We start from the raw sequence: 26558 nt of genomic DNA, 5'->3' as shown, positions 1-26558 counted from the left end.
TTTTTTAGCCATCCAATGTAGTATAGAGTCAGAATATATATATTTTTAAAAGGTAGTCTCATGATCTTTAGCCTGTTACTTTGTGGGTAGATTACAAATTTTAATAATTGTTGCTATTCACTGGATCTTTCTATACACTTTTGGAGAATTCTTGCCAGGTTTCTCTAGTGCAAACACACACACTTTTGTATTTCTCATTTTGATTTCAGTTAAGTGTTTTCGTTTCTCAGCCATATATTATATTCATTTTAAATTTTTATGTTGTGAACTGCTCTGTGATCTTTGGATGAAGGGTGGTATACAAATTTAATTAAACAACAACAACTGGATATTTAATTTTGCACTGTGAAAATAAAGGAAAGTTCTGTGTGAAAATCATCAGCACTGTCGGAGAAGTTTTTTCACAGTAGTATGTTATTAGGTAATAATATTAACCAGGACATTTTGAAATTGTGTCATTTCCTACAAAAAAAGTGTTGCTTCCAATTTCGGGATCTTCAGTGCAGCTTTCTTATTTTAATAAGGTGAGGTTATAGTTAGTGCCCTAACATCAGCCTAAAACTGCCTTGTGGTTGAGAAATGACAATTCTTTCTAGGCATGCTTAGCAGCTAGGCTAAGATCACAGTGGAACATTTTTTCAGCTGAAGGGATGCATTCCTTCTTGGTTAACTTTCTGGGCATACCAGCAGTAGGTGGGACCAAAAGTGAAATAAGTGGGTAGGGCCACTACACAACCTTAGTTACTAGTTTAGCCTAAAGAAAATACATTTGTCAATAAGTTCCATGGGTAGGCAGGTCTTCATTCCTCCACAGACCTTGCATTTACTTTTGTGAGAGTCTTGCAAGAAGCAGCGAACTTCTTTATAACAGAAACAAGCTGCGGTCCTGACAGAATAATTTTTATTCCCTAAATGCCTCTGTCTGATAAAGCTCAAGCATTACTCATTTTAAAGTGAACTTTTGACACATTTGCAAGTCCTAGTTGGTTTACAACAAGCTGTTTGTTAATGTGCAAGCATGCAACAAGAGAATGATGGCTCTGATGTGATTCAGAAAAAGGAAACAACTTCTGTACATTCCCCATTGTTAAATCATTGTGACAGCTACATCCTAGAACCAAAGTACAATGCTGAGAGCCAGTGTGGTGTAGTGGTTAAGAGCGGTAGTCTCGTAATCTGGGGAACCGGGTTCGCGTCTCCGCTCCTCCACATGCAGCTGCTGGGTGACCTTGGGCCAGTCACACTTCTTTGAAGTCTCTCAGCCCCACTTACCTCACAGAGTGTTTGTTGTGGGGGAGGAAGGGAAAGGAGAATGTTAGCCGCTTTGAGACTCCTGAAGCGGAGTGAAAGGCGGGATATCAAATCCAAACTCTTCTTCTTCTTCTTCTTCTTTTTTTAAAAACAAACAAACAAACAAACAAACCTGGGAGACAGAAAGATATATAGGGTTGTATCCAATGCTACTCAAGAGTAGACCCATTGAAATTAATGGGCACGACTAACTTAGGTCCATTAATTTCAGTGGATCTACTCTAAAAAGCCCAAATGTGTGTTAAGCTAAAAGGCCCTTTAATTTTACTTATTTATGTAATTTTAGTGACTTTGGGTGCAATCAACAATTGCCCTTCCCACTTTGCCATTGCAGGCTGCTGAATCCCCATAAAACCTTGGGCACTGGATCTGAAGCAGCCCATTGAATGTGCAACTACTAATGACATTACCAGACTTCGGAGAGCATGCAACTGTGTTTTTATGAATATCAATTTATTTTGTGCACTTTTAGTATTAGAAACGCTTCTTCCAACTCATCCAGTTGTTGTTTTTCCAGTGTCCCGTAGCTATATTAAACAGGAAAAGGCAGGTGATGTTCTCACTCAGCAGCTTGTTGTTAGTATCACAGACTACATGTGATTCATGATTTCAGTAGAAGCACAAACACAGATTCACTTCTAAAGCTAATGTGTGTATTGAAGAGGGTGCTAAACAGCCTTGGCTGTATTATATGAAATTCTTGTTGGTCTACATTGGTGTCGTTTCATTGTCAGTAGTTTCTGTACTTTGATCTCCTCTTGTTTTGGTTGCACATTTCCACAGTACATTTAGGAGAGACTTTCTGAAGGATTTACAGAGGGCAAAATATATGAATGGATCCAGACATGCATTCAGGGAAGTCAGCCATAAGGTGCTCTCTTTTATGTAATACAGTGTGTTCTGGGTGGAGCACCGAAAAACATCTCTTGTTTGGCTTAACGTATAAGGAATTCTCGCAAAATGGAATGGCACAAAGCAAATGAAAAACACACCAATTATGATGAAAACTTTGATATTTACAGTCTTTTTGTTTGCTTGCCCGGTGCGTCTTGTCCTTTGATAGGATTTGTAGAGTTCTTTCGTTATCAGTGTGTAGCATACGACAATGATGACTAAATTAACCCAGAAGATAAACTGGCAGACATAGTTAACAATTTCATGCCACAGTAGCCCAAAGTCAGACTTCAGGTCAGCGCATTTCTTCACGTTCTCGCGTGTTGGCTCCTTGTCTGTCAGAATCATGTTTGGAAGCGACAGAGAGAACATAAATATCCAGATAACTGCGGAGAGAATCTTAGCTCCTGATAAATTCCTGGTGCTTGATGATTTGAAGGGCCTGGCAGTTTTCAAATAGCGATCAATGGTTATAAGGCCCAAGAAAATAATGCTGATGTACATGGTAAAGTAAAATATTACCTGCGTCACCTTGCAAACAAACCCTCTTAATTCCCAGGACACCAGGTTTGCATCGCTGAGAATTTTGAACGGAAATGTTAGGATCATGAGGATGTCGGAAATGACTGTGTTCTTGAGAAAGATGATAAAATTTGACTTGCTGGATATTTGGAAAAAGACTCCCATGGCCAGTCCGTTCATAATGATACCCACAAGGAAGATAAAAGTGTACAACAAGGGAAAAAGAACTTGATTCATCCTGTTGGTGGTGCTGCAGTTGCTGAAGTTTCCAGGAGAGCTGTACTCTGGTTTCATTTGGGCTTTATTTTCTTCCTACCAAAGCAAAAGGAGCAGATAAGTCACATTATTTCAGCAAATGTTATTATCTTCAGTGGAACTTAATAAATGTGGACAACTTTTTAAGCATAAAAAAGCCATGTTATGAGGTAGAGAACACAGACAACCTGCATGCTTAAGTAAACATAACAGAGAAACTTCATATCTGTTATGTATAAACATGGCAGTTACCTACTAGCTTTTTCACATTGCGTTCACGTTTCCAAAACTGGTCTCAGCAACCCAAGCATCAAGGTGGAATCTATTCTTTCAGGAAGATTCACTGGCCTACGTGCACGCCAGCTTTCCACTGTATCAAAGCAGGCTAAGTCCCTGCTTGCAGATAGGTCCCCCACTCCAAATAGCACACTATTTTGAGCCATGGGAGGCTGTGAACCTTCTCACATGCATCTAAATAATACAAGATGTGCTAATGTTAAGTTCCTTTATAATAAGGTGATGACTTCCCCACATTCAATTGTGGAAGTGTAGACTTTAAGTAGAAACTCCGTCCAGGATGAGGTGCAGACTTTGCCATTAGTTCCTGATGTGTCTTAGAAACTGGGCTAAAACTGGTCCAAATCCTTAAGGAGTCAGAACTGAAATGGATGAAGATCATGTGGTGATGTAAACCACATGAGGTGATGTTAAGCTAGACCTTTCCTCCCCGACTTTCACTTCTTCTTGTGTAAGTCTTAGTGGAAAGTATCATATTTTTCCATCTATAAGACGCCCCCATGTATAAGACACCCCCTAATTTTTGACATTATTTTTAAGGAAAAAAACTTAGTCTTATACACAGAAAAATACGGTATATTTCCAAGAGTACTGTGCTATCGCTGGCCAGCTTTTATGTGTATTGCTGGGGCCACCTTGTGGTTGATGCTAAATAAGAACACACGTATCTCTTACTGGAATGACAGATCTGGTGCACACATTGATGTATTTATTTCCAAATGAAGGTTTAGTCTTGAATTCCCCTCCTTGGCTTTATATTATTGGACTTAGTTTCTACTGAATGGATTGGAGGAGAGCAAGATTTGTTTACTAGGACCCACAACATATGTCCTTTGGGTGATTCACAAGAAATAAAATAATAAAACATTTAAATACAATAATTTGTAAACAAATGGTAGCATAAAACTTGTTAACCTGCAGACAAAGAGGTAAAACCAGTCACACATCAGACTTAAAAGCTCAGATTTTAAGTCACAAACAATTTTAAAGGCCTGGTCAATTCTATACATATGTCTGTGGGAGTAACTCCTATAGAACTTGGTGTGACCAACTTCTGAGCAGGCATGTGTACATTGTGCTGCCAGTGAACCATGTTACTTGGATAAGGAAGTTGAAACCTTATATTAGACTCCTGAAATTATGGCATAAATACATTAAGTGGTTTCAGAATGTCTTAGTGTTTATATTATTTTACACTAATATTCCTATTGACTTTTTAATTTGAAAAAAATGATACTCATAATTCTCTGACATTCCTCTTTGTTTTTAACCTAAAATAAAATGCCAAGACAAAGAAATGTAATTTGGAGTAAAATAAGCCACTGTCTCCGGTTCAGACATAATGCTGTTTTTATTCCAAGTTCCAATTAGTAAACCAAGAACAAACCTTGAATTCACATAAAAACAGTAGAAGAGACTGCTGGTTCAAGCAAATGACTCATCTAACTCAGCATCCTGTTCTTACGGGGTCAGCAGATGCCTATGGAAAGCCTCTAAGCATGTTCTGAGCTCAGTAACACTTTCTCCCCTTGCAGTTCCAGGAACTGGAATTCAGAAGCATAATGCCTCCAAAGAGTACAGCCATTGTGTATTTTGTTTGCAGTGAAACAAACCTCAACCTCTAGTTTGGACATAATGCTAAGCCAGGGATTATGGCATGGTTTGTTGCCTCGACTCGAACCAAAATAGGAGCAAAATGGGAATTATCTAGGTATTCTTTGTAAACTATTAGATATGATTCATGGCTCATGGAGTTGGGAGGGCTCCATTCAACTGAGTCTTCCATGTGCATCCACTGGACACATTTTTGAACGACAAAGGGTGCCTCCAGACTGTCAGCATTTTGCGGGGTGGGGCCTGGGGCCCAGATCATACTGTAAATTTAGGTTCACTCAGTTAAAGCACTATTGTCCTAGCATAGCAGATCCATTTTTTTTTTTTAAAAAAAACACACCCTGACTTCTTGTTTGGAAACTGACTGGGAAGTGCCTTGAACAGTGTAGGAATGATGAATGATTAATAAGACAACAAGCAAGCAAACTCAGGAAAAATGCAAGATGAATGCTCATAGGCTTACAACCGCCTCACAACAAATAATAAAAGTACAATCTAAGAATTACAAGAAAATAAGAATGAATGTTAAATCAATGAATAGGGTTTTTTTCGAGGAGCCTTAAGCATTAAGGAGATACAGCATGTATCTATCAGAGGGTGTCCTCTATTTGAAGGCGAACAAGGTGTCGAGTCAAGGTGACAAACAAGGAAGAGAAGGGGCCTTGAAGTTGCCCAGCCACTGTTACCACCTGGATTGTGCAAGCACTCTGGTTACAGTCTTCTCCACTGTGATGAGCTCTGTTGTATTTCTGTTATATGAATTCTTTCGAAATTTTCATCTAAGGAATATGAATCAGCACATGCAAATTTCGTGTGGATCTGTTTCACCTTTTGCCCTCTCTGTTGGTGACGCATTTCCTCTCTCTCTCTTTTTTGGCCACTCATAAATGTCTACTGTACTCATAGAAGAGGTTTATCCTAGGCTTTCTGATTTGTACTTTTATGTGTATTCAGAGAATGGTTCCCATCGGGGGAAGCATTTGCTTCTGAATTGTATAGGGAGAGCATAGAAAAAACATATATTTCTGCAGAAGGGCAGACCTGATTTGCAGCAACCAGCATGTGCAGCCAGGAGTGGGTGAATAAAAAACGCTACTTACCTGGAGATGTCAAAATATTTATAAGGTGATTAGCTCCATGCAGCTTCACTCCTCATCTTACAGTAGCTTTATTACAAAATCTGCTCAGCACACATTTTCAAGCAGAAAACATTAGAAACTATAGAAGTGCCCAAGCTATTTTAATATTATGTGGAATTTTTCAAGAACAAGCGAGCAGAGAAGTGGCAGTATGCATGCTTTTAGAATGTCTAGGTAAAGGTAAAGGGACCCCTGACCATTAGGTCCAGTCGCGGACGACTCTGGTGTTGCGGCCCTCATCTCGCTTTACTGGCCGAGGGAGCCGGCGTAGAGCTTCCGGGTCATGTGGCCACCATGACTAAGCCACTTCTGGTGAACCAGAGCAGCGCACGGAAACGCCATTTACCTTCCCGCTGGAGCGGTTGCTATTTTTCTACTTGCACTTTGGTGTGCTTTCGAACTAGAATGTCTACAACCATGTAAAATATAGCTTATGTTTGTGTTCTTTCCCCTTTTCTGCATTATCGATATAGCCTAAATAGATTACTGTTTGAAACAGGAATGTTTCATGTTCGCTTTCAGCTATAAGTGCAGGTGATAGTCACATTAAATATATTTGACCTCTATAAATGATAGTTGCATACTTGGCCCTCTGTAAATTCTACGACTGATAGTTGCCTAGCATTTTACACCAAAACATGGCACACAAGCATTGTAGCTTTCGTGCCTTTTTAGACACTGCAGGACTTAAATATATATATATAGCACAATAAAGTTTGCATGAAACATAGCAGGAAAATAAGTAACTGGCTGATGTACAGAATGCAGGGGCAAATAAAAATTACAGTAGAAATTATAAAGTTACCTTGATCAGCTGCAGAAAAAAGAGGACTTGGGCTTTCTTGTTTTGGATGGTTGCATTTGCTGGAAGTGAAAGTGTGCTGTTCTCAGTTGTCTTCTCTTTTTGTCTAGGTGTGTGACTGATTGTCATGAGGCAATATTCACTTAGTAGACTTCATCAGCAAAAAAAATCCGTCCCATGCAGAAAGCAGCCCAAGCGAGTGAATCAGAACAGGCAAAGAGGAAGTACTGGGCTTAAGTCCTTAGGATGCTCTCTGATTTTAAGCAGCTGGAATAGAGGCAGTTTCAAATTCCGAGTGACAGCTTCAGTTTCTTTCTCCCGAAAGGAAATATATATTTTTTTAGTTAAGAAAAGAATATGTATATGTTGCAAAGTACAATCCCATTATTCCAAGGTAGACACACTGAAGTCTATGGTGCTCCCCTAGAACAGTTCTGAGATCAGCTTTAGTAGATTCTGGCATTCGCCCTCCAATGTAAATCAGCTAAGTAACAGTTCTGCAAAACAAAAAGCACACACCATAATGTAATTTAAAAGCTTTTTGGCAGGAACTAGGTTGTGCAACTTAACCACATTAACATAATAAATGTCCTTCTGATTTGTGGAAGATAAGGTTACATCCCTTTCAGAATAGATGCAGTGCCATACTTTTTTTAAATGAGTATTGTTTGCCTAGGCAACAGTTGCTAGGGCAATTTTTATCACTTTAAAGAGATGGTATTTCTGTAGAACTCATCCGTCCCTGTGCAAACTGAACAAGATTACTATTGATCTGCACTATGCAGAAACTAACCTCCTTAACACTTTAAAATCCTCAAGAGAAATTTACAACAGAACAGGAGTCTGGAAATTGAGAAAACTGGACACCTCTTCAGAGCCAGGGCTACCATTATTCCTCATACTTGTATCCTGCATTTCCTCCCAGTAGGGGCACAGGGTGGCTAATGATGCAATTTAAAAAGAAGATGTTAACAGCATCATAACATCATAAACCAGTATGGCATAGAGTGGTTAGAGTGTTGGAGACATATACAAATAAATAAAATAAATATACAAAATGCAGTAACATCAAGAAAATAAATCACGTTCCAAGGGGCTGGCTGTGTGGTTTTTGTTTCTGTTTACAGTTAATGCTTAAATGAGGCTAACATGGAGGTGGGGGGAAACCGAGTGTCCTTTGAGAGGGAGTTCCACAGTTGTGGTGAGGGGCCACCACCGAGAATGCCCTGTCTTGTGTCATTGCCTGCCCAACAGAAGTTATAGTCAGAATAATAAGTAGGCCATTCTCAGCAGATTTTAATAGATAGATGGGGCAGTAGCTGGAGAAGGCAATGTCTGGGGTGTACTTGGGTTCCATGTTGTTTAGAGCTTTATGTACTAGGCCCATGTATGTATTTGCTTCCCTGCAAATAATCCACTCATTTCTGAGAATGTCCTCTTTTGGAAATGAGATGTAACCAAGTTGGGCTTTCTTGGCAATCCTCCAGTTACAAATAGGTGGAATTTAATAGTAGTGCAAGCCGTGGCCATATTATGCGTGTCTGGTTGACACGAGACCACGCACATGCTCATCACTGCTGAACTGGAAGTGGCCTGAAAATGGCACAGCGCAGGCTTATGCACGCTCTGCCGATGTGCAAGGGGGTCAGGAACGGAACCCCCGTTCAAAATGACCTCCTCCCCTGTGGTTAATTTCATGTATTGAATAGATAAAAAGAGAAGTGACTTATGAAAAGAATAGAATTCAGTTAAAGTAATGAAATGCGAAAGCAATGTGTGCATTCTGTTTGTATATGCACCTCTTTTTTATATACAAGTATGTGTGCAGCAGTGGTGTGGTGGTTAGAAAAATGGTCTAGGACCTGGGAGACCAGGATTCAAATCCCTACTCAGCCATGAGCCTCACTGGCTGACCTTGGAGTCGCTGGGATACCACTGTCTCTCATCCTAATCTATATCGCAGGTTTGTTGAGAGGATTAAATAGGGAGGAGGTCAACCCATTTGCTACCTTCAGCTGCTTGGAGGACAGGCAGGATATAAATGTAATAAACAAATAAATGACATTTACACTTGGTTAAGATTTGCTTTCTCTTTATGTAAGTCCCTGAGATACACTTTTCAACATGTTAAGCAAAGCTCCGATTTGTTTTTTCAACAGCTTTTCATCCAACGTTACCTCGTCCTACTACATTATTCTCACAGTTCTTTACTAAGATATCACTGTTTTCTGTTTCCTGTCCAGCTTGCTCTTGATTTATTGTATTTTCTCTTTGATTAAAAGGATGAATCTTCAAGTCATGAATGTAACCAGCGCATGATTCTTCTTTATGGTGTTGGCAAGGAACGTGAAGAGGCAAGGCATCAGTTAAAGAAGATAACCAAAGATATCTTGAAAATCCTAAATAAGAAAAGCACTACAGAAACAAGTGGTAATTACCCTAATGCCCATTGCTGAGCTTTCATTGTCCTTTTAAAACCAGGATAGAGGGAGTTATAAGAAGCACCCTTATGAACTCTGCAGAATCATCATGTCTGAATTATCCTGTTCAAGGCAGCCAAATATTTTCTGTTGTTTTTCATGTAGCATGACACATAAACTAATTAAGCTATATTTATGGCTGTCTTTCATGACACATTAAACAACTTAAATATGTTTCGGTGTTAATAGCCTTCTTGATAAGAACTTGCACTCTCATGCTCAAGCTTTAGAACCAAATTAATTTGTTTGCTATTTTTTTAAAAAAATATTTAGTTTAGTTCAGTCTTCTAAAGAAAACAATGACGTTCTAAATATAGAATATGTTTGCAGTTTTCCCCTGCCAATGTTGCATGCAATGAAAATTTATGTTTTTTATTCTCAAATAAATCTTTGTTGGATTAGACTTTGCCGTAAACTGTGCAAAAAATGTTTTAGCTGGAGAAGAAGGGCAGAAAGTCAGGAAGAACAAACAGGAAACCTTTCCGACATTAGAGACTGTGTTTACAAAACTGCAACAGCTTTCATACTTCGATCAGCATCAAGTGACATGTCAGGTATTTTCCACTGTAGAAATTGCAATCTTTTCCATTTCTGTGTTGAAGTTTCAGTCGTAATATAAAGTGTGCATGAACAGGAGAAAAGTGGGAGGGAAGGAGGAAGATGGAAGAGTAGAGATTTGGGGCTCATCCATGTTGTTGTTTAATGTGGATGGTAAGTTTCCTGTACCTGCATTAATTATCCATTGTCCATATAAGGTTCTCCTCCAACTCGTCACTTTCCAACATTTTGTTGCCCCTCAGTCTAGATTTTCTCATAGTTGTTGGAGTGTCCATGGTATGAGAAAAATTGGATTGAGGGAGGGGAAGGTGTGTGGTGATTTGGAGGAGAACATCAAATGGACAAGAATTAATGGAGGTACAGGAAGCTTGGTATACACACAGTATGAATGGGCGTTTTGTGTGCTTTCAGAAAATGCATTCCTAAAGGAATGTGTTGCAAAGAGATTCTTCAGTCTGGCTTTGGAAGGGTGGGTGGGAGGGAGGAAGAAGGGGGAAGAAGTTCCAGGCTTACAGAGCAGCCTGACTAGTATCTTGCTAAATCTGTAGAGAATTCAGTCTGCAATCACATATGGTTTATTTTGCCCCAGGAATGCCTCATAGAGCCTTTTAATGACAATTCATATAATCACTATGTAAACTGTGGCTAATGGTCTCCACCACATGTCTCTTTAAGTAAGATTCCACAGCTGCTATGTTTTTAAGAATGTGTTGATACATACGTTGGCCACGTGAAAAAACAGCCAGAACCAGATTTCAAAATTCCAAAGGCTCTCACAGTCAGTCAGTAAAAGCTGGAGGTTCTTGCCGGCATGTCAAATGAATTGGTAAAGAGATGCTGCATATTTGCAAGCTTTTATCGGGAGTTCTTCCACTATGTTTTGGCAATCAGTGTATAAATCAGAAATCTAGGCAAGCAATCTCTTATTTCAGGATCAACTGTGTTAGTCTATCTTGGAGCAGTGGTTTTCTTGGGATGCATTGCACATTAATAACTTCCTTATGTGCACTTTGAAGTGGAGGCAAGAAAGACTGGAACAATTCTAGGATTTCACGAGGAAGACCATTAGCACTATCCTTAGCCAGCTGAAAAGTGACCTTTAGATTTCAATTAGAAATACAAACGGTCATGCAAAGAGGTGTTCCCATTTAAGCAGGTAGCATGAAGTAGGAACCCCATTAATGAAAAGGAAAGAAGTATCTAGCCTCTTTTGGGTGGATTTCCTCATTCTCTGACTTCCTCTGTGCTAAATTTGCAAGCTTCATTAACACTGTATTCACTAGTCAGAATAAGCAGGAGCCATCAATTACCCCGATGCTCTGGCAGATGTTGTTATTGCTCCTGCTGTGGGGGGGGGGGAGAGTCCTGGAGCAGCATTCACCTGCATTCCCTCCTCACTACATCACCGGGTAGCCCCGTTAGACTGTTTTGGCAAAAATAGCGAAGGGTCTTCTGACACCTTGGATTTGGTTATGGCATAGGTTTTCGTGAACTAGATGCATGAGCTGCTACTCTCAGTTGGCAGGTGTGTGGATGGCAAATGTATGTAAAATTTCAGGTCCGTATCCAGTGGCTGTAGCTTCACTGGTGCATGCAATGGAGTTTCCTCTCCCATTCCTGTTCCTTCTACCCTCCAAAAGGTGGTGAGATCCTCTGGAGCAGATTTTGGGGACTCATGGGGGAGGACAGGATACAGAAGACTTGTTGTTGCGCTTGTTGTTTGTGGCTTTAGGGAAATGATCCAAAACAGCAAATCAAATGAATGTGATTGTAGGCATGATGGTACGTCAGCTGGTGCAGTGCTTTAATTTACTGGCAGTTCCATTTTTATTTATTTTTTTAAACAGATCTCCAACAATGTTCTGGAACAGATTACTAGTTTTGCTTCAGGGACATCATATCATCTTCCATTGGCTCACCACATACAGCTTATCTTTGATCTAATGGAGCCTGCTTTAAATATCAATGGGCTTATTGACTTTGCTGTTCAGGTAATGGGACTTATTTCTTCATTTAAATTATTTCCATCCCAGCTTTAAGAGCAGCTTCGAAGTTCGTTCACAAATAAAACAATAAAAAATACAGTAATGTTCTTTAGAATTTCAGCGCAAAAAAGCCTAATCGGTTCCCCCCACCCCCACAATTGGCACCAATAACAGTAAGTGCTTTGCAGTATGTAACAAAGGTAAAGTTAGCAGATTTTTTTCAATGAATCCGGGGACACTTTTCAACTTCAATGGATCTTGTTAGGGGACTGATTTGTAAATTTTGTTAGGGGATTGATTTGTAAATCAATGAATCCAGGGATACTTTTCAACTTCAATGGATTTTGTTAGGGGACTGATTTGTAAATCTGGGAAATGGGGACATCTGGTAACCTTAAACTAAGGCTGTGATGTTAAACAATCTTACTAGGAAAAAAAGTCCATTGAACTTAGGTCAAAGTAAACATGCTCAATTTTAGGGTGTGTTCACGCCTGTATTTACAAAGCATAGTAATTTGGTTTGCAAAAACTTCAGCAATAGACTACTTTAGAGTATCATTCTGTACGGTCCACACTGAAATATTAGGAATGAACTAAGGCTGCCCGAGGCAGAGAAGAAAAGTTCATACCAAACTTCTCTTGGTCAGGTTCAAACACTACCAGTGCTTTTCTTCTAGAAAAAAAAAGTTGCCCATACAGCATACTCTTGAGTACCCCCAGGAAAAAAGCACTGAACACTACAGCAATAAACCCAGTAGTTCCAGCACTAATTCACCTGCAAACAGCCAGTGTGAATGCACCTAACCAGTGCCGGATTAATGTATAAGCTAAACAAGCTGTAGCTTAGGGGATGTACATCCCGCATGTACATTTCCAAAATATAAGATAAAAAATAAATAAAATAAAACCTACATACAGCAACAGTGTTTTGTTTTGTGTAGGCTCCTATGATGTAAGTAATGGACCCCGCCTGCTAGCCTGCTCCCTAAAATATCACTGGTTTGCTCATTTCTACATCAATTACTTTGATAAAATACATATTTTGTTATGTGCAAATGGCTTTAGGTACTTGTTAGGTCCACAAATTACCATATAGCATATATTCAACACAAAAAAACAGCGACAATTTGTTGTTGACAAAGGACAGCTGGACATATAAAGGGGCCCCATTACCTTCAGTAGCTTAGGGCCTCATCAAACCTAAATCCAGCCCTGCACCTAACATAACATGATATCAGTTTCCCCTTTTATGCAAAAAGTACGAGAATCAAATATGTTCGGAAATGTCAAGTGCACATACCTGATGCCAAGTAAGCCACAGAGGTGTCAGTCCGCATCCCTGGCTGGCAATTGTGTGGTTTGACGGAGCAGTGTAGCCATTGCTGCTTCAATAGCCCCTCTGCTTGTGCTGGCCAGGGTGGAGGTGTGTCAGGCAAGAACACTCATTCACTGTTTCAGCACTCAGGGCTCGTCCACACTTGCAAAGCCCTGTGCACAGAAAGCTTTCCGCTTGTCCCATGCTTTCTAGGCTTGGGTCCAAGTGGTTTTCTGTTTGCTTCACCGCTTTACCTAGGAAAATCCACTCTTACGTGCTAAATCAGAGCAAACATCAAATCCATGGAAAACCCAAGGTTTGCTCCGATTCAGCAGTAAAGAGCAGGTTTTCCTGGGCAAGTGGAAGTCTTGTTGCTGTCACAGCATAGTGGCATGGTTGGCACATGATCTAGCAGCTCCTGTGCTTGCCCATCCCCATTCCCCAAATGCCACCAGTGGTAGCTTCTGCTCATCCACAATTTGGTTGGTTCTGCTGTGGGACTTCTCACTGGAAGGGCCTCCTTGTTGATGGGAGAGCGCCTCCAGTGTCAAAAGCTGGGACACTTCTGCCTTATCCAACCCTGTCCATCGTGGTGGACCAGCGATTTGGATTGCTCTGCCCATGACTTGAGTAGCAATTGCAGAGCCAAACCAGTTCTTACAGTGCTTGAGCTAAGTTGTACCCCTACTTTAAGGTACTTCACACTAAAACCCTTTGTGAAGAAGCTGCTATATCAAACAGTTTTCATTTATATTTTTAAAGAACTGCTTCAGATGCTATGCTTTTCTTCCATGGAGATGGAAGAAGCCAAGGGTTTTTCCAGGGCAACAAAACAAAATCTCCTGCACTTCTACAGTAACTTATTTGAAGGCTGCTTACATTTCATTTCCTATGTTTAGGAACCTGAACCCAGGTCTAGACATAATGATTTTTATCATGATGAAAAACAGTGTTGTGCTTTTTCTATCTCCTTTCCATGTTTCTACTCCTTTACAGCAGGAAGGAGGCATTGCATCATTATATCTGCCTTTAATACTTTTTTCCTTTTATGTTTTTTTTGGGGGGGGCCTGGGAGGCTTATGTAACCAAGACATATATATGTATATATTTAATTTCAGCTGCTGAATGAGCTGAGTGTGGTGGAAGCTGAGCTTCTTTTGAAGTCCTCCAGCTTGGCAGGAAGTTACACAACAGGATTGTGTGTTTGCATCGTTGCTGTCCTGAGACATTACCATGCTTGCCTCATTCTGAATCCAGACCAAACTGCTCAGGTTTTTGAAGGGTTTGTAGTGGTAATATTTTTCTAAGACTTCACAATGTTAATAGCTTTCTTACATGCTAGAATTAGTGCATTCTCAGTTTGCAAACAGTGTTTAGTCTTGCTTGAAAAGTCTGTGGTAAACACAAAACTTTTGTATAGCCAGGAATGCAAATGTACATTGCTGTTGCCATTATAGTAAAGAACGGGAATATACCTGATGCACCTTTATCTCTCAGGCTGCATATACATGACATTTTGTTATAGAATCAGTGAAGACTGGGGAAATTGCTTTTTGAGCAGGGTATAAATAAAAAAAAATATTATTATTATTATTATTATTATTATACCTCGGGTTACATACGAAACAAAATGAAATATAAGCAGAGCCAGCAGAAACTATTAACCATAAACACAGATGACCAGCTTCAGTCTAGTGGTGTGGACCCCTTCCACCCAGTGAACATGTGAGTAGAAGTACAGTGGTACCTTGGGTTACATACGCTTCAGGTTACATACGCTTCAGGTTACAGACTCCGCTAACCCAGAAATAGTACCTCAGGTTAAGAACTTTGCTTCAGGATGAGAACAGAAATCGCACTCTGGTGGCGCGGCGGCAGCAGGAGGCCCCATTAGCTAAAGTGGTGCTTCAGGTTAAGAACAGTTTCAGGTTAAGAACAGACCTCCAGAGCGAATTAAGTTCTTAACCCGAGGTACCACTGTATTATTATTCTACATAGTCCAAACACAACCTTGATCGAGGTTGTTCCTGCAAATCTAATTTCATTCAAAAAAATTAATAAATACAAGCGCATTTCAGATTGGTTATACATTACCCTGCAGTGTGTTCAGGTGAAAACAGATTTGGCAGTCCCAGCAATGGGTGGGCCACCGGACTAATGTGTATATGCTGTTGCCGCTTCCTTCTTCATTCACCTGAGGCATGTGCAGGGAGGAAAAGGAGTAGATAACCTAATCAAGGGGAAAGTTTCCAAACATGTATCAAGTAACCCCACCTAGCCTTATGATGACAGGATCTAGAATCAATCTAGGTTGAACACAGCATGTTGAGGATAAGCAGGGATGATTCTGGATTGAGAAAATTTACATTTTTGTGGTTCAGATCGGTTAGTGTGCATGTAGCCTCACCTTCCCTGAGGAGCTGGCCGTGTGCCTGCTGTGAACTCCTTTCTGTGAATGCTCTGAACTCCTTCAGGAATTCAAATGTAATTAGTAAAGGGACTTATACTGGGATTTGTTGGATGAATTCATGCCATTAGGAAATTTTTGATTACTGGCATTTAGATAATGGTGCTTCAGTTTATTTTCCTTAAAACTACACATCTTCTACTTATTTTTGGAGCTCGTTTAATACTAATAGATTCCTCTGAAGGAATCTTGAGAATTGTTGTATTCTATGAGGTTGATGAGAATTGTGTGTTAGGCATGCTCATCTCCTTCCACTTAAGTACCACAATTATTAGGCTCTAAAGAGGATCAAATTAATTAAAGCCCCACGCCAGTAGGTAGGAAGTCCATGGTGCATTTTTTCTCTTTACTAAATAATCTGAAGGACTCCCAAGTGCATTGGAAAAAAAGTGATGGTTAGATAAAAGGGAAAGTAAGCTCTTTATATAGGATGAGATGTAAACAGCATCCTCCTTTAGCTTGGTAGCTCAGAATGGTGATTTAGAAACACACAGTGTTAAACTTCTCAGCTCTGAAATATATGAAGGGACTATACCACTCTCCCTGTCATCAACTCTGAATGATTTTCTTCTCTTTTTACAGATTATGTGGTGTTGTCAAACACGTTGTTAATCCATCAGAATGCTCTTCCCCAGAAAGATGTATTTTAGCCTATCTCTATGATCTCTACATGTCCTGTAGCCATCTCAGAAGCAAATTTGGAGATCTTTTCAGGTTGGTAGCCGCAAGCTCTTCTTTTCAAAATTTGATCTAAAAAGTTGGTGTGTATTCTTACATTAACATACATTGATATATTAATTGCTCCTTGTATTCATTATCTGCCTTGTATATATTCTCTGCCTTCGCCTGTTTTTATTTCTGTTCCTACAAAGCAGGTTCTAGTTTGAAAACTCGAAAACTTGTTTCTACCCCTGGTTTCATCTAAGCAGTTATTTTTGGTGGGGCTTACTTGTAGACATGTTTGTGTGTTACAGTCTGGGGAGAACTTTTGTCCCCAAGCCACCCATTCATTTCCCTATTGATGTAAATTAATGTGTTTGTTTGAATGCAGTACAGTGGTACCTTGGTTCTCAAATGCCTTGGTACTCAAACAACTTGGAACCCAAGCACTGCAAACCTGGAAGTAAGTGTTCCGGTTTGCGAACTTTTTTCGGAAGCTGAATGTTTTGGGTGCTACACTTCTGTTTTGAGTGCCACACTTCCATTTTGAGTGTTACTCTGAGGTCTGTCTGTTTTTGCTTCTTCTTTTTTTTTGCTTTTTTGTTTTTTTGCTTTTTTGTTTTGCTTTTGTGACTGTGTGGAACCCAGTTCAGCTACTGATTGATTGATTGATTGATTGTGTGACTGCAGTACATTGTTTATTGCTTTCATTTTATGGATCAATGGTCTTGTTAGTTAGTAAAATTCATGTTAAATTGCTGTTTTAGGGGTTGTTTTTAAAAGTCTGGAATGGATTAATCCATTTTGCATTACTTTCTAATAGCCAGTGTGGTGTAGTGGTTAAGAGCGGTAGTCTTGTAATCTGGTGAACCGGGTTCGCGTCTCCGCTCCTCCACATGCAGCTGCTGGGTGACCTTGGGCTAGTAACACTTTTCTGAAGTCTCTCAGCCCCACTCACCTCACAGAGTGTTTGTTGTGGGGGAGGAAGGGAAAGGAGAATGTTAGCCGCTTTGAGACTCCTTAGGGTAGTGATAAAGTGGGATATCAAATCCAAACTCTTCTCTCTCTTCTATGGGAAAGCGTGCCTTGGCTTTGGAACTCTTTGGTTTTGGAATGGACTTCCTGAACGGATTAAGTTTGAGAACCAAGGTACCACTGTATCTTGCTCACTGCCCCATGGACTCATACAAGCCCACCCAGTCCTGAGAAAATCTGAGGCTTTTTCTCCACTTACCACCCCCAATAGAAATTGGAGGGTGGCAACAAGAGAAATGGTAGACTCCCCATTTAAAAAACACTGGAACATATTTTTAGAACACAAGATCCTTGGGGAAATGAAAAAGGTCTTCATCTGGTGGCCCTAAACACCACAATGTAGTTGTCAGGGGAGCATCTCAGTGGAGCATGCTTTGTAACAGGGGCACCATCACTGAAAAGACCCTCTCCATGGTAGCTGCCCACCTTCCCTCATTTGGCTGGTGCACATGAAGGAGGGAGAGGCACCCCCCCCCTTCTCTTTCAGGTGCACTAAAATTGAAGACTTCCAGGATTGATTAACCATTGTTTCCCATTTCATCCAAGCAGGGGAACTATGATTACTGGGATTAGAACAAAATCACACCTTAAACCATAGTTTGAAGTTGCTTTGAGTGTTTGGGCACAAGGCTCATCCTTATCTTGTCTTAATAAGCCAAGATGTATGCCTCCAAACCAGACCAAAACACTGTATAATGCAGTGTTATTAAATTACTACAATGTTAGAAAATTATAATTTAATAATTTAGACAGATTTTCCCCAGAACCCAGGATTGTAAAATGCCCCAACCTCTTCCTAGAAACCAGGATTGGTACACTTTTAAATTTGTATATTACTATAATGAATTTCAGTCTCAAATTTTTATTCTCTTGAATGATTTCTGTGTTTTATGCCTATTTAACCTACAGATTTGGTGTCTTCAGAAAGTGTGCCCATACTTAAATAGGTAGAAGTCCTGGTCTCCAAATGGTGATATTCCATAAATAGAAGAATTTATTTAGTAAAGCAAAGGCACAGAATAATTTGAGAAGTGCTTTATTTTTTGTTATCCTATATCTATTGCCTACTGCAATTCACTACTTGAAATAGAAGGCTTAATCCATCTTTACACTTCAAACAGCAAAAAACCTAGTGCTTTTATACTGAAGACATTTAATCTTACTGTATTTTAACTCACGTAAGAGTTAATTCACTTGACTTAATTGTATGAATTTTGGCTTTGCTGCTTTGAGGAGCTGTGCCTTTAAGTTTCCAGTCAAATCATTAGAAAACTCCCGTATTATCTCTGATGAGCAATTGCAGTAGATTTGTAAGCAGAAGTGTCCAATGTCATTCTCCCTGCTATATTAAAATAGCTTTCTAATAAGCCCATGGCTTTCCACACAGAGTAAAACATTGAATATCTTAACATTTGAAATTTATTTGAAGTTTGAGTCTTACCTATATCTTACTTCAGGCTTTTAGCCTTTCCCCTGTACAAAATGTCCCATGCAGTTCGCATGTAAAAAGCCTGTGACTTCCTATTTAAGCATTGCAATTTTAACTAAACTTCCCCTTTTAAAGAATAAACTGTCTCATTTTCTGTATGAATTGTATCTTCAAAATCTTCCAGAACTTGTCATGAAAAAAGCCCATTGTGATCCAGCAGCGTTTAGTGGCTTGCTTTTTTTAAAAAAAAGTACTGTTGCAACGCTCTAAATTTTCCAGTATAAACAAGTTGTCTTTAAGGAGCATTCGAAGTGTTTCATAAAATCTGTGACTGAGAAAGCATGAGGGCTGTTTGGCAAGGCAGAAGCTAACAAATTTGCTATTCCTATTTAAGAAAGAATAACACTTGGCTGATGGAATTTGGAGTCCAGTATCTGGAAGGTCACGGAGTTCTCTATTCCTGATTTTTAAAAAGTGTTGTTGTTAAAGTTTTTACATCAAAGTGTGGGACAATCAAATTTTAATCAATGACAAATAGGTTCCATTCCTGATTTAGACAGACACCAATTCCTGCCTTCATCTACCCACTCTCTTCTGTGCCCCACAATGCAGAGAAAACATTGCTTTCAGACTTGGCTCTATCTCATCTTCCTCTTCCCTTATAATTTGCATCACTATGGCTTCTACTGCTTGTTACTTTATCTTATCTCTTCCATCCATGGAACAACTTGCTTCCACACTGTTCTGGCCATGGGCTGGCACCTGTGGCACATAACACTTCTGTCCAGGGGGTTGACCCAGGATATTTTGCCACATGAGGCAGGACCCCCTGTGCCTCCTCACTCTGCCCCCCCCTGACGTTTGGAGACAGCCAGGTGAAGCCCCCACACACTGCCTCACTGTGCCTCTTTGGCGGGCTGGCCCTGATTCTGTCCATTCAGCACTCTAAAAGCACATCGTGATTTCAGGTCTCGCTTGAACCAATGGTGTATCAGTAATGATATTTTAGAGGAAACTGCATATAAGCTGCTCTGAGAGACTAATCTCTGTGGAATTGGCATATATTGGTTGGAGCAAAACTCAAGTTAATTGCACCTAGGTCCTGTTGAAATAGATGGGACAAGTTAACCATGGTTTCATACTTCTTTCAATGTGTCCAAAGTGTGACTAACAGTCTGAGCCTCTGGACAATGGAAGAAAGCAACAAGGGCATCATGTACCTGGGAGCATTGTTGTTTGGTCTGTGAATATTAGTGATCACCCAGCTGCTGCTGCTGTGGTTAGTCAAATCACTTGGATAGGGCAGTTTCATTACTGCAGTTTCATTACTGCTCCAAACCAGTAATGCCAGAACCCCCTAGATCAGGCTTCCTCAAACTCAGCCCTCCAGATGTTTCGAGACTACAGTTCCCATCATCCCTGACCACTGGTCCTGCTAGCTAGGGATCATGGGAATTATAGGCCAAAAACATCTGGAGGGCTAAGTTTTAGGAAGCCTGCCTAGATCCTATCAACAAATATGATATTGCTAAGGACTCAGCTAGATGGGTAAAGAAAAAGCGATTTATATGTGTGTATGTGCAATATACCTTTGTGCCACCAGGTGGTGACGTGGAATCCCATTTTTCTCCACCTGTTTTCCCTGTTTAAATTTACAATGCTTTAAACTGAAACACTTCTTCGTGTGTCTAGATTCAGCCCTAGTATTACGTTTGCCCACATCTTTTGGAGCTGTTATGCAGTATTGGTACATTGTGGGGGTTGGGGGCAGGGGGTGGTGGTACGGAGGATTCTTTTTGCAAATGTACCACCGGTACTGTTTTCTCCTGTTATCACTTTTGGGACTGGACTGGATGTTTCTGTAGTATTGGAATGCTGCTTTAGTTCAAACTCCAGTATCGTAGCACTGGCATTTTGGGAATCATAGTAATTCTTAATCTGCCTGCTTCATTTCACAAAACATTTCACATAACTTAAAGAAGGAAAAGAGCCTTCATATGTGTTTATTATGAGCATGAGGTTGGGGTCCTTCCAAGCTGAATACACCCTGAACTACCCAGTTGCAACCAGCCTTTTGAATGAACACTGGACAGAGAGTACATTTGTAGATTTGTCAGCTGTTAATTATTGCAGGGGCAGGTGGTCGTGATCAGGATTTTTCAAGACTGGGAGGCCCAGAGGCTGAAGATTAATTTGAGAGCTTGATTCATTCTCTTTGTATTCCTCCCCTTGCCCATCCCCCAGAGGGCTTGAAGGAAGTCTGTAAATGAGTTTCTGGGCACTTTTTATTTAAAAAAATCTGAAATCTTGGCCAAAACCTTTCTTTTGTACATTATGTGAAGTGACATTGCACATAGAATAGGGCTGTAGACTTCCAGCACTGCCGTTGCCCTTGACACTCAGTGGAAGAATGGCCTCCTCTCTAGGGGTCCTTCCTTGAGGTACATTCTCCATCTTGTGTATGTATATATATATATTATTCTGGCAGAACATCTCACATCCAGATCTTCTTGCATACTGAAAACATTATCAGAGGCTCCCCTAGTTGTGCTACTGCATACATCTGGCAACAACCAGGAGGAAGGCCTTTTCTGTGGTGGCACCAACACTCTAGAATGGTCTCACCTGAGAGGACCAACTTTGTTACTGTGTCAGCATGTTAAAAACTTCCTTGTTCAGCATGGCTGTTGTTGGCTATTAATACTAGCCACTATAGAATTTTAAGTATTTTTCACTGATGGTTTGATTAGGTTTTAATTTTAATTTGTATATTTTTGGCATTATTTTTTATATTACTGTACACTGTCTTGGAATGCCTGCTCAACAGGCAGTACATAAAACATTTGATTTAAATTTAAAGCTTAAAGGGTAAGCACTGCTGTTGTTTTTCCTGTTACTACTAATACAAAAGTGTTTTAGAAGAGTTTTGTGGTTAATTTAGACATAATTGTATGATTTATTGCACTGATTAAAACTGAGATCCAGCTTGAGAACTATGAAGTTTTGTGAGTGATGAACTAAAAAGCATATTGAGCATCTAATCCAAGCCAAAAGATTCTGCAATGCCCAGATTTTGCAGTTGCACTGCTGACTTCAGAATTAGGCTAATCAATTTTTCTCCCAATGTAGGTATATATCTGACTTCTTTGACAAGCCCATTCAGGTGCTTAAAATCTGAAAGCCAGTGTGCTTAGTAACCTGAGAAAAATACAAAATATTGGGTAGCTATTTAACTCATATTTCAATAAACATTTGATAGGCCAAAGACACCTGAATTCTGCAAAGTGTTTGTATTTTCCTCCCTAACTCTTCCCTTTTATTTTATTTTAGTAGTGCCTGCTCAAAAGTGAAGCAAACCATCTATAGCAATGTTCAGCCCTCAAACTCCAACTTGTTATGGGATCCAGAGTTCATGTTGGATTTTATTGAGAATCCCTCAATCCACAGCCTCAATTATTCAATGTTGGGCAAGATCTTGAATGACAATGCACCTAGTCGCTATAGTTTTGTGTGTAATGCACTGATGAATGTATGCATGGGCCACCAAGATACAGGCAGGTAAGGTGACATTGCAGAGACCAAGCTGCCTCTTTAAAACATTAAATTCCCCTCCCTCCCTCCCTCCTCTTAAAAATGTTAGTGAAAAGGAAACAAAGCTGAGCGCTGCTCGCTCACGTTATGGGTGGTCTTGACTCACTAGGTGCAGATTAGTTTGGGTTAAGGAGCATACTGGTGGTCTTAATAGCTCAGTTGGTTAAAGTGTGCTGATGTAACACCAAGGTTGCAGGTCTGATCCCTGTATACAACAGTTGCATATTCCTGCCTTGCAGTGGGGTTGGATTAGATAATCCTCAGGTTCCCTTCCAACTCTACAATTCTATGATTCTATGACTACTGCAATACACACACACACACATACACATATACATCTACACACACACACACACACACACACACACACACACACACCTACATCTTGTTGTCAGTCAATTAGCATTAATTTATCTTTTCTGTTTTCTTCTAGAATCAACGACATTGCCAATTTGTGTGCAGAGTTAACCGCTTGCTGCACAGTGCTAAGCTCGGAATGGCTAGGGGTCTTGAAAGCCCTTTGCTGTTCGTCAAACCATGTCTGGGGGTTTAATGACCTCCTCTGCAGTGTGGATGTAAGTGCAGAAAATGCTTCTATCAGTAGATAAGTACCTATATCTTTGCTATGGCTGGCCATCTGGAATTATCACATAACCAAGCCTTGTTTTTTTAAATTTTGTATAGCAGATGTTTTGATAATTTTATATTGGAAGCAAAGTAGAAACAATTCCAAGAAATAAAGGGGGGAAATATTTTGAAGCGTTATAAACTTAGTTTATAACTTAGTTATGAACAACTCATTGTATTTTCTCTTATTTCCACCATTGTGACATTTCCACTAATGTTCATTAGAAATTCAGGAATGGATCTAATAGAATGTATGCTGGCTTCCTGCAGTCTGCCTGCAACTAGGCCTCAGATTATGCAGACCAGTGGAATTTTACTATTTGAAATAAAGGGGATGACAGTCACTTTTGTCCTCTATGTGACGTAACACCCGCATACATAAGATATTTTCTGCTCTCATAGGTAAGCCCCAAGGAGGCTCAGAAATAATATTTGGCCCCATGGTTTTGCCCCTTCACTAACATACACAGTCCTGACAGCCTGACAGCCAATGCTGCAGTGAAGCTTTAAATAAACAATGGACCTTTTCCGGTATAATGGGCTTCTACATGCATACCCTTGTGTCTGCTTTTAATGCAATTTCTCACTGCATCACTGATTAGTTTAAGAACTATGGTTTAAGAATTAGTTCAGGGATGGTTAGCCTGTTCCCCACCTACCCCCCACCTCCCACCCCCCACCCCCAAAACACCCTTACCTGCAACCTTCTATTGGAGAGAGACTTCCTCAGATGTCCTCCTTCTCCTTTACGAAGATAACTGGGGCAGTAGGCCATGGTTCCCTGTCTTGCTACAACATGCGGCAATGAAGCTGTTTCAGTGCAGCAGCGCAAGGAACATTTCTCACTGCAGTGACAACTGCATGGACTTTCTTTGTCTCACTATGCTGTGCTGTGGTTGCCTTAACTGTTGGGACATGCTGTTTCCTTCCTCCCTTTTCTTAGGTAAGGACAATACTCTTTCATTTGTTCTCAGGGCCAGCACCATGCTGCCTAATCTGATTTCACTACCTAGCGATGTCATCAGCCTTGCTTATCTGACTAGCTGGGTTCATACAGTGGAGAAAGTACAAAATAGCACAGAAGAAACAAGTCAGGATGTGTACACACCATATACGTAAAGTTTTAAAGCACATGACAAACCCCCAAAGAATCCTGGGAACTGTAGTTTGTTAAGGGTGCTTGGAATTGTAGCTTGGTAAAGGGGAAACTGCTGTTCCCTGAATCCTTTGGGGTGAGCTATGTGCTTTACATGTATAGTAAATTAGAGTTTCCCTTGAATAACTTAATGCCATCTGGAATTCCATCTGTTACAGCCAACAAACTATGGCTTGCAATTCAGATTTAGAGGGCATGTTTGCTTGGACAGAAGTAACTATATCCAATCCAAAGTTTATTGGTCAACCAAGTTCAGGTTATAGCCAAGAAAAAAAATAAAATAAAATTAATTTTAAAAAAAATGAGGAAAGAAACAGCAAACAGATTTTAACAGACAAGTGAAGGTAATAAAAATAGCATAATAAAGCCCGTGCAATGAAGCACATATAATACACAGAACATGCAAAGGTAAAATCATGCTCATGAACAACTAACTATAAATGAAGGTTTGATATGAAAGGGGAAGTATGGAAATTGCTGAAACTCACTGAAAGAAAAGAAAAGGCAATATGTGCCATTTCCAGGTAGGGTTGGTAAAAATCTTTGTCTGAAACCCTGGAGAGCACCTGTCAGGAATTGCATTAGACACAACTGATAAAATAGAGCGACGGCCTGACTCATTATAAGGCAACTTTCTGTGTTCTATGTGAGAGGAAGATATCCACACTCCTAGGGCTCACTCACGTAATTCTAAATCATGGTTTCTTGTTGTGTCTGAACCAGTCCCCAGCCTTTGCCACAGACACACACACTGTCTTTTATGCATAGTCTTTTTTGTTTTATTTTCCAAAAAAGAAACGAAAACAAATACAGCCAAACAGTACAAACTAAAATCATAATAAATCAAGGCAACGTGTTTGTACATACGAATGAGGGAAAGGGGGTGGGGTGGCTGATGGTCGAGATTCCAGAATAACCTGGTGCTCAGACATTCAAGCAAACAGATCTGTATAAAGGGTCCAGATATCAGGTAATTCCCCATCTTTTTTGTGCTTGTGGGAGGTCACCTTCTCATTTGCTGCCAGCTGAGTCATATGATTGTGGGAGTGGATTTCTTCTTTCAGTATAGAAGACACAAACTGATTAATTAGAACTGATTAATTAGCAACATTTTTATCCTTTTTTGCCCTTTAAGGTGAGTGACCTGTCGTTCCATGACTCATTGGCTACCTTTGTCGCAATCCTCATAGCCCGGCAATGTTTCTTCCTAGAGGATGTTGTTCAGCACGTTGCACTTCCTTCTTTACTTACAGCAGGTGAGTTGTCGGTGATATCTTGAAAATCACACTTTGCTCTTCAAACTGGAAGGCAAAAATGGCTCCGTGTGTGGATGGTAAATCATATAAAACCATTTTCTGGAATCTAGGGATTTTTCTTTTTTTTTAAAGCATAGATAAGCAGGGTGCTCTAAATGTGTTTGGCCGATTAAGTGTGGTGGTCAGGGATTTATATAGCTGGGGCTGAATTGCAGTTATGTAGGACTAAAAGACTCTGTACATGCTATTCTTCTTATTATGCATTCTTCTCTATTTCTGCAGTCTTCATCCTTTTCCCACCCCACATTCCTTCCTTCTTTCTATCTATCTATCTTCCCTTCTTTCTTGGACTGCAGTCTACACACATTTACTGGGGAGCAAGTCCTCTTCAACTTTGCTGGACTTACTTCTGAGTAGACATGCCTAGGATTGCACTCAAAGCATCAAAAGCCAAGTGTGAAACCAACAACCACCACCTTTCCCTGGATATTGAAAGGTGCTGCTTTGCCCTACTAGATTAGGCAAAGTGGATGATAACGTAATCAAAAAGCAAATCTGGAGGCCAAGAGTCTCTCCTGAGCAAAAGGGGAGTTGTTTTACTCGAAGAGCTCAACAGTAGTACGATTTTGTATAGACATTGTAAGAACAGAATGCTGGACTGAATGGGCCATTGACTTGATCCAGCAGGTTCTTATGTTCAGTACTGGAGTAATGGTAGTTTAAGATATTAAAAACCAAGCAGACAGCCACCCAAAAGCCCCACAACTTCCTGGTTGTGGTGAGGGTGGAAGGACAGAAACATCTGGGGTGGCTGAAACGGAAATGGGGAGCAATGGAACTACGCCAGTAAGCCACTTCCTGTTCTGCCTATATAGCTTGGTGCTATTTTGTTTTTAAAGCACTTTGTTTCTTCATTGCTTGCTTGCACTATAAATCCACATTATGACTCCAAGCCTCAGTTTTGGGGAACAATGGGTAGCACTTCTGTTGTCTTCTGCTGCTTCTGTGAACACACCGCAAGCTGAGTTGAAGGCAAATTCAGCTTTATTTTTGATGAGGCCTGGGAGCCACACAAAGCAGCAACTGACTCCTCCAGCCAGGGCACACCTCTGACTCAGCTGTCGAGGTTTCTAAAAGTTTCTCTTAAAGGGGCCACATGTTGGGT

At 40.2% G+C, this 26558-nt stretch overlaps 2 protein-coding genes across 5 annotated transcripts in view; one reads left to right on the top strand and one right to left on the bottom strand.

Moving 5' to 3' along the window:
• Positions 1-26558, top strand: part of MED12L (mediator complex subunit 12L) — a 169567-nt gene that overhangs the window by 99318 nt on the left and 43691 nt on the right. The window contains exons 16-23 of the mRNA XM_081008375.1: positions 9117-9264; positions 9750-9868; positions 11720-11863; positions 14291-14454; positions 16222-16353; positions 22094-22321; positions 22788-22929; positions 25273-25393. Of these exons, the coding sequence (XP_080864501.1) occupies positions 9117-9264; positions 9750-9868; positions 11720-11863; positions 14291-14454; positions 16222-16353; positions 22094-22321; positions 22788-22929; positions 25273-25393 (1198 nt within the window). The remainder of the gene's footprint in view (positions 1-9116; positions 9265-9749; positions 9869-11719; positions 11864-14290; positions 14455-16221; positions 16354-22093; positions 22322-22787; positions 22930-25272; positions 25394-26558) is intronic.
• Positions 1744-23694, bottom strand: P2RY12 (purinergic receptor P2Y12). 4 transcript variants are annotated; one of them, XM_081008246.1, is made up of 4 exons: positions 18776-18834; positions 15267-15366; positions 6838-7331; positions 1744-3039 (listed from the first exon to the last, which is right to left on the bottom strand). In XM_081008246.1, the coding sequence occupies exons 3-4, from the start codon at positions 6961-6963 to the stop codon at positions 2020-2022; spliced, it is 1146 nt and encodes a 381-aa protein (XP_080864372.1). In that variant the 5' UTR covers positions 6964-7331; positions 15267-15366; positions 18776-18834; the 3' UTR covers positions 1744-2019. The 4 variants fall into 4 exon arrangements, with proteins under 4 accessions (XP_080864372.1, XP_080864374.1, XP_080864371.1 ...); XM_081008248.1 differs by lacking the exons at positions 15267-15366; positions 18776-18834 and adding an exon at positions 23679-23694; XM_081008245.1 differs by lacking the exon at positions 15267-15366 and having other exon boundaries at positions 18776-18836.

This window comes from Podarcis pityusensis (genome assembly GCF_964106645.2).
Source record: "Podarcis pityusensis genome assembly, chromosome: 5".
NCBI lineage: Eukaryota > Metazoa > Chordata > Lepidosauria > Squamata > Lacertidae > Podarcis > Podarcis pityusensis.
This window is presented reverse-complemented; position numbering and strand designations above follow the sequence as displayed.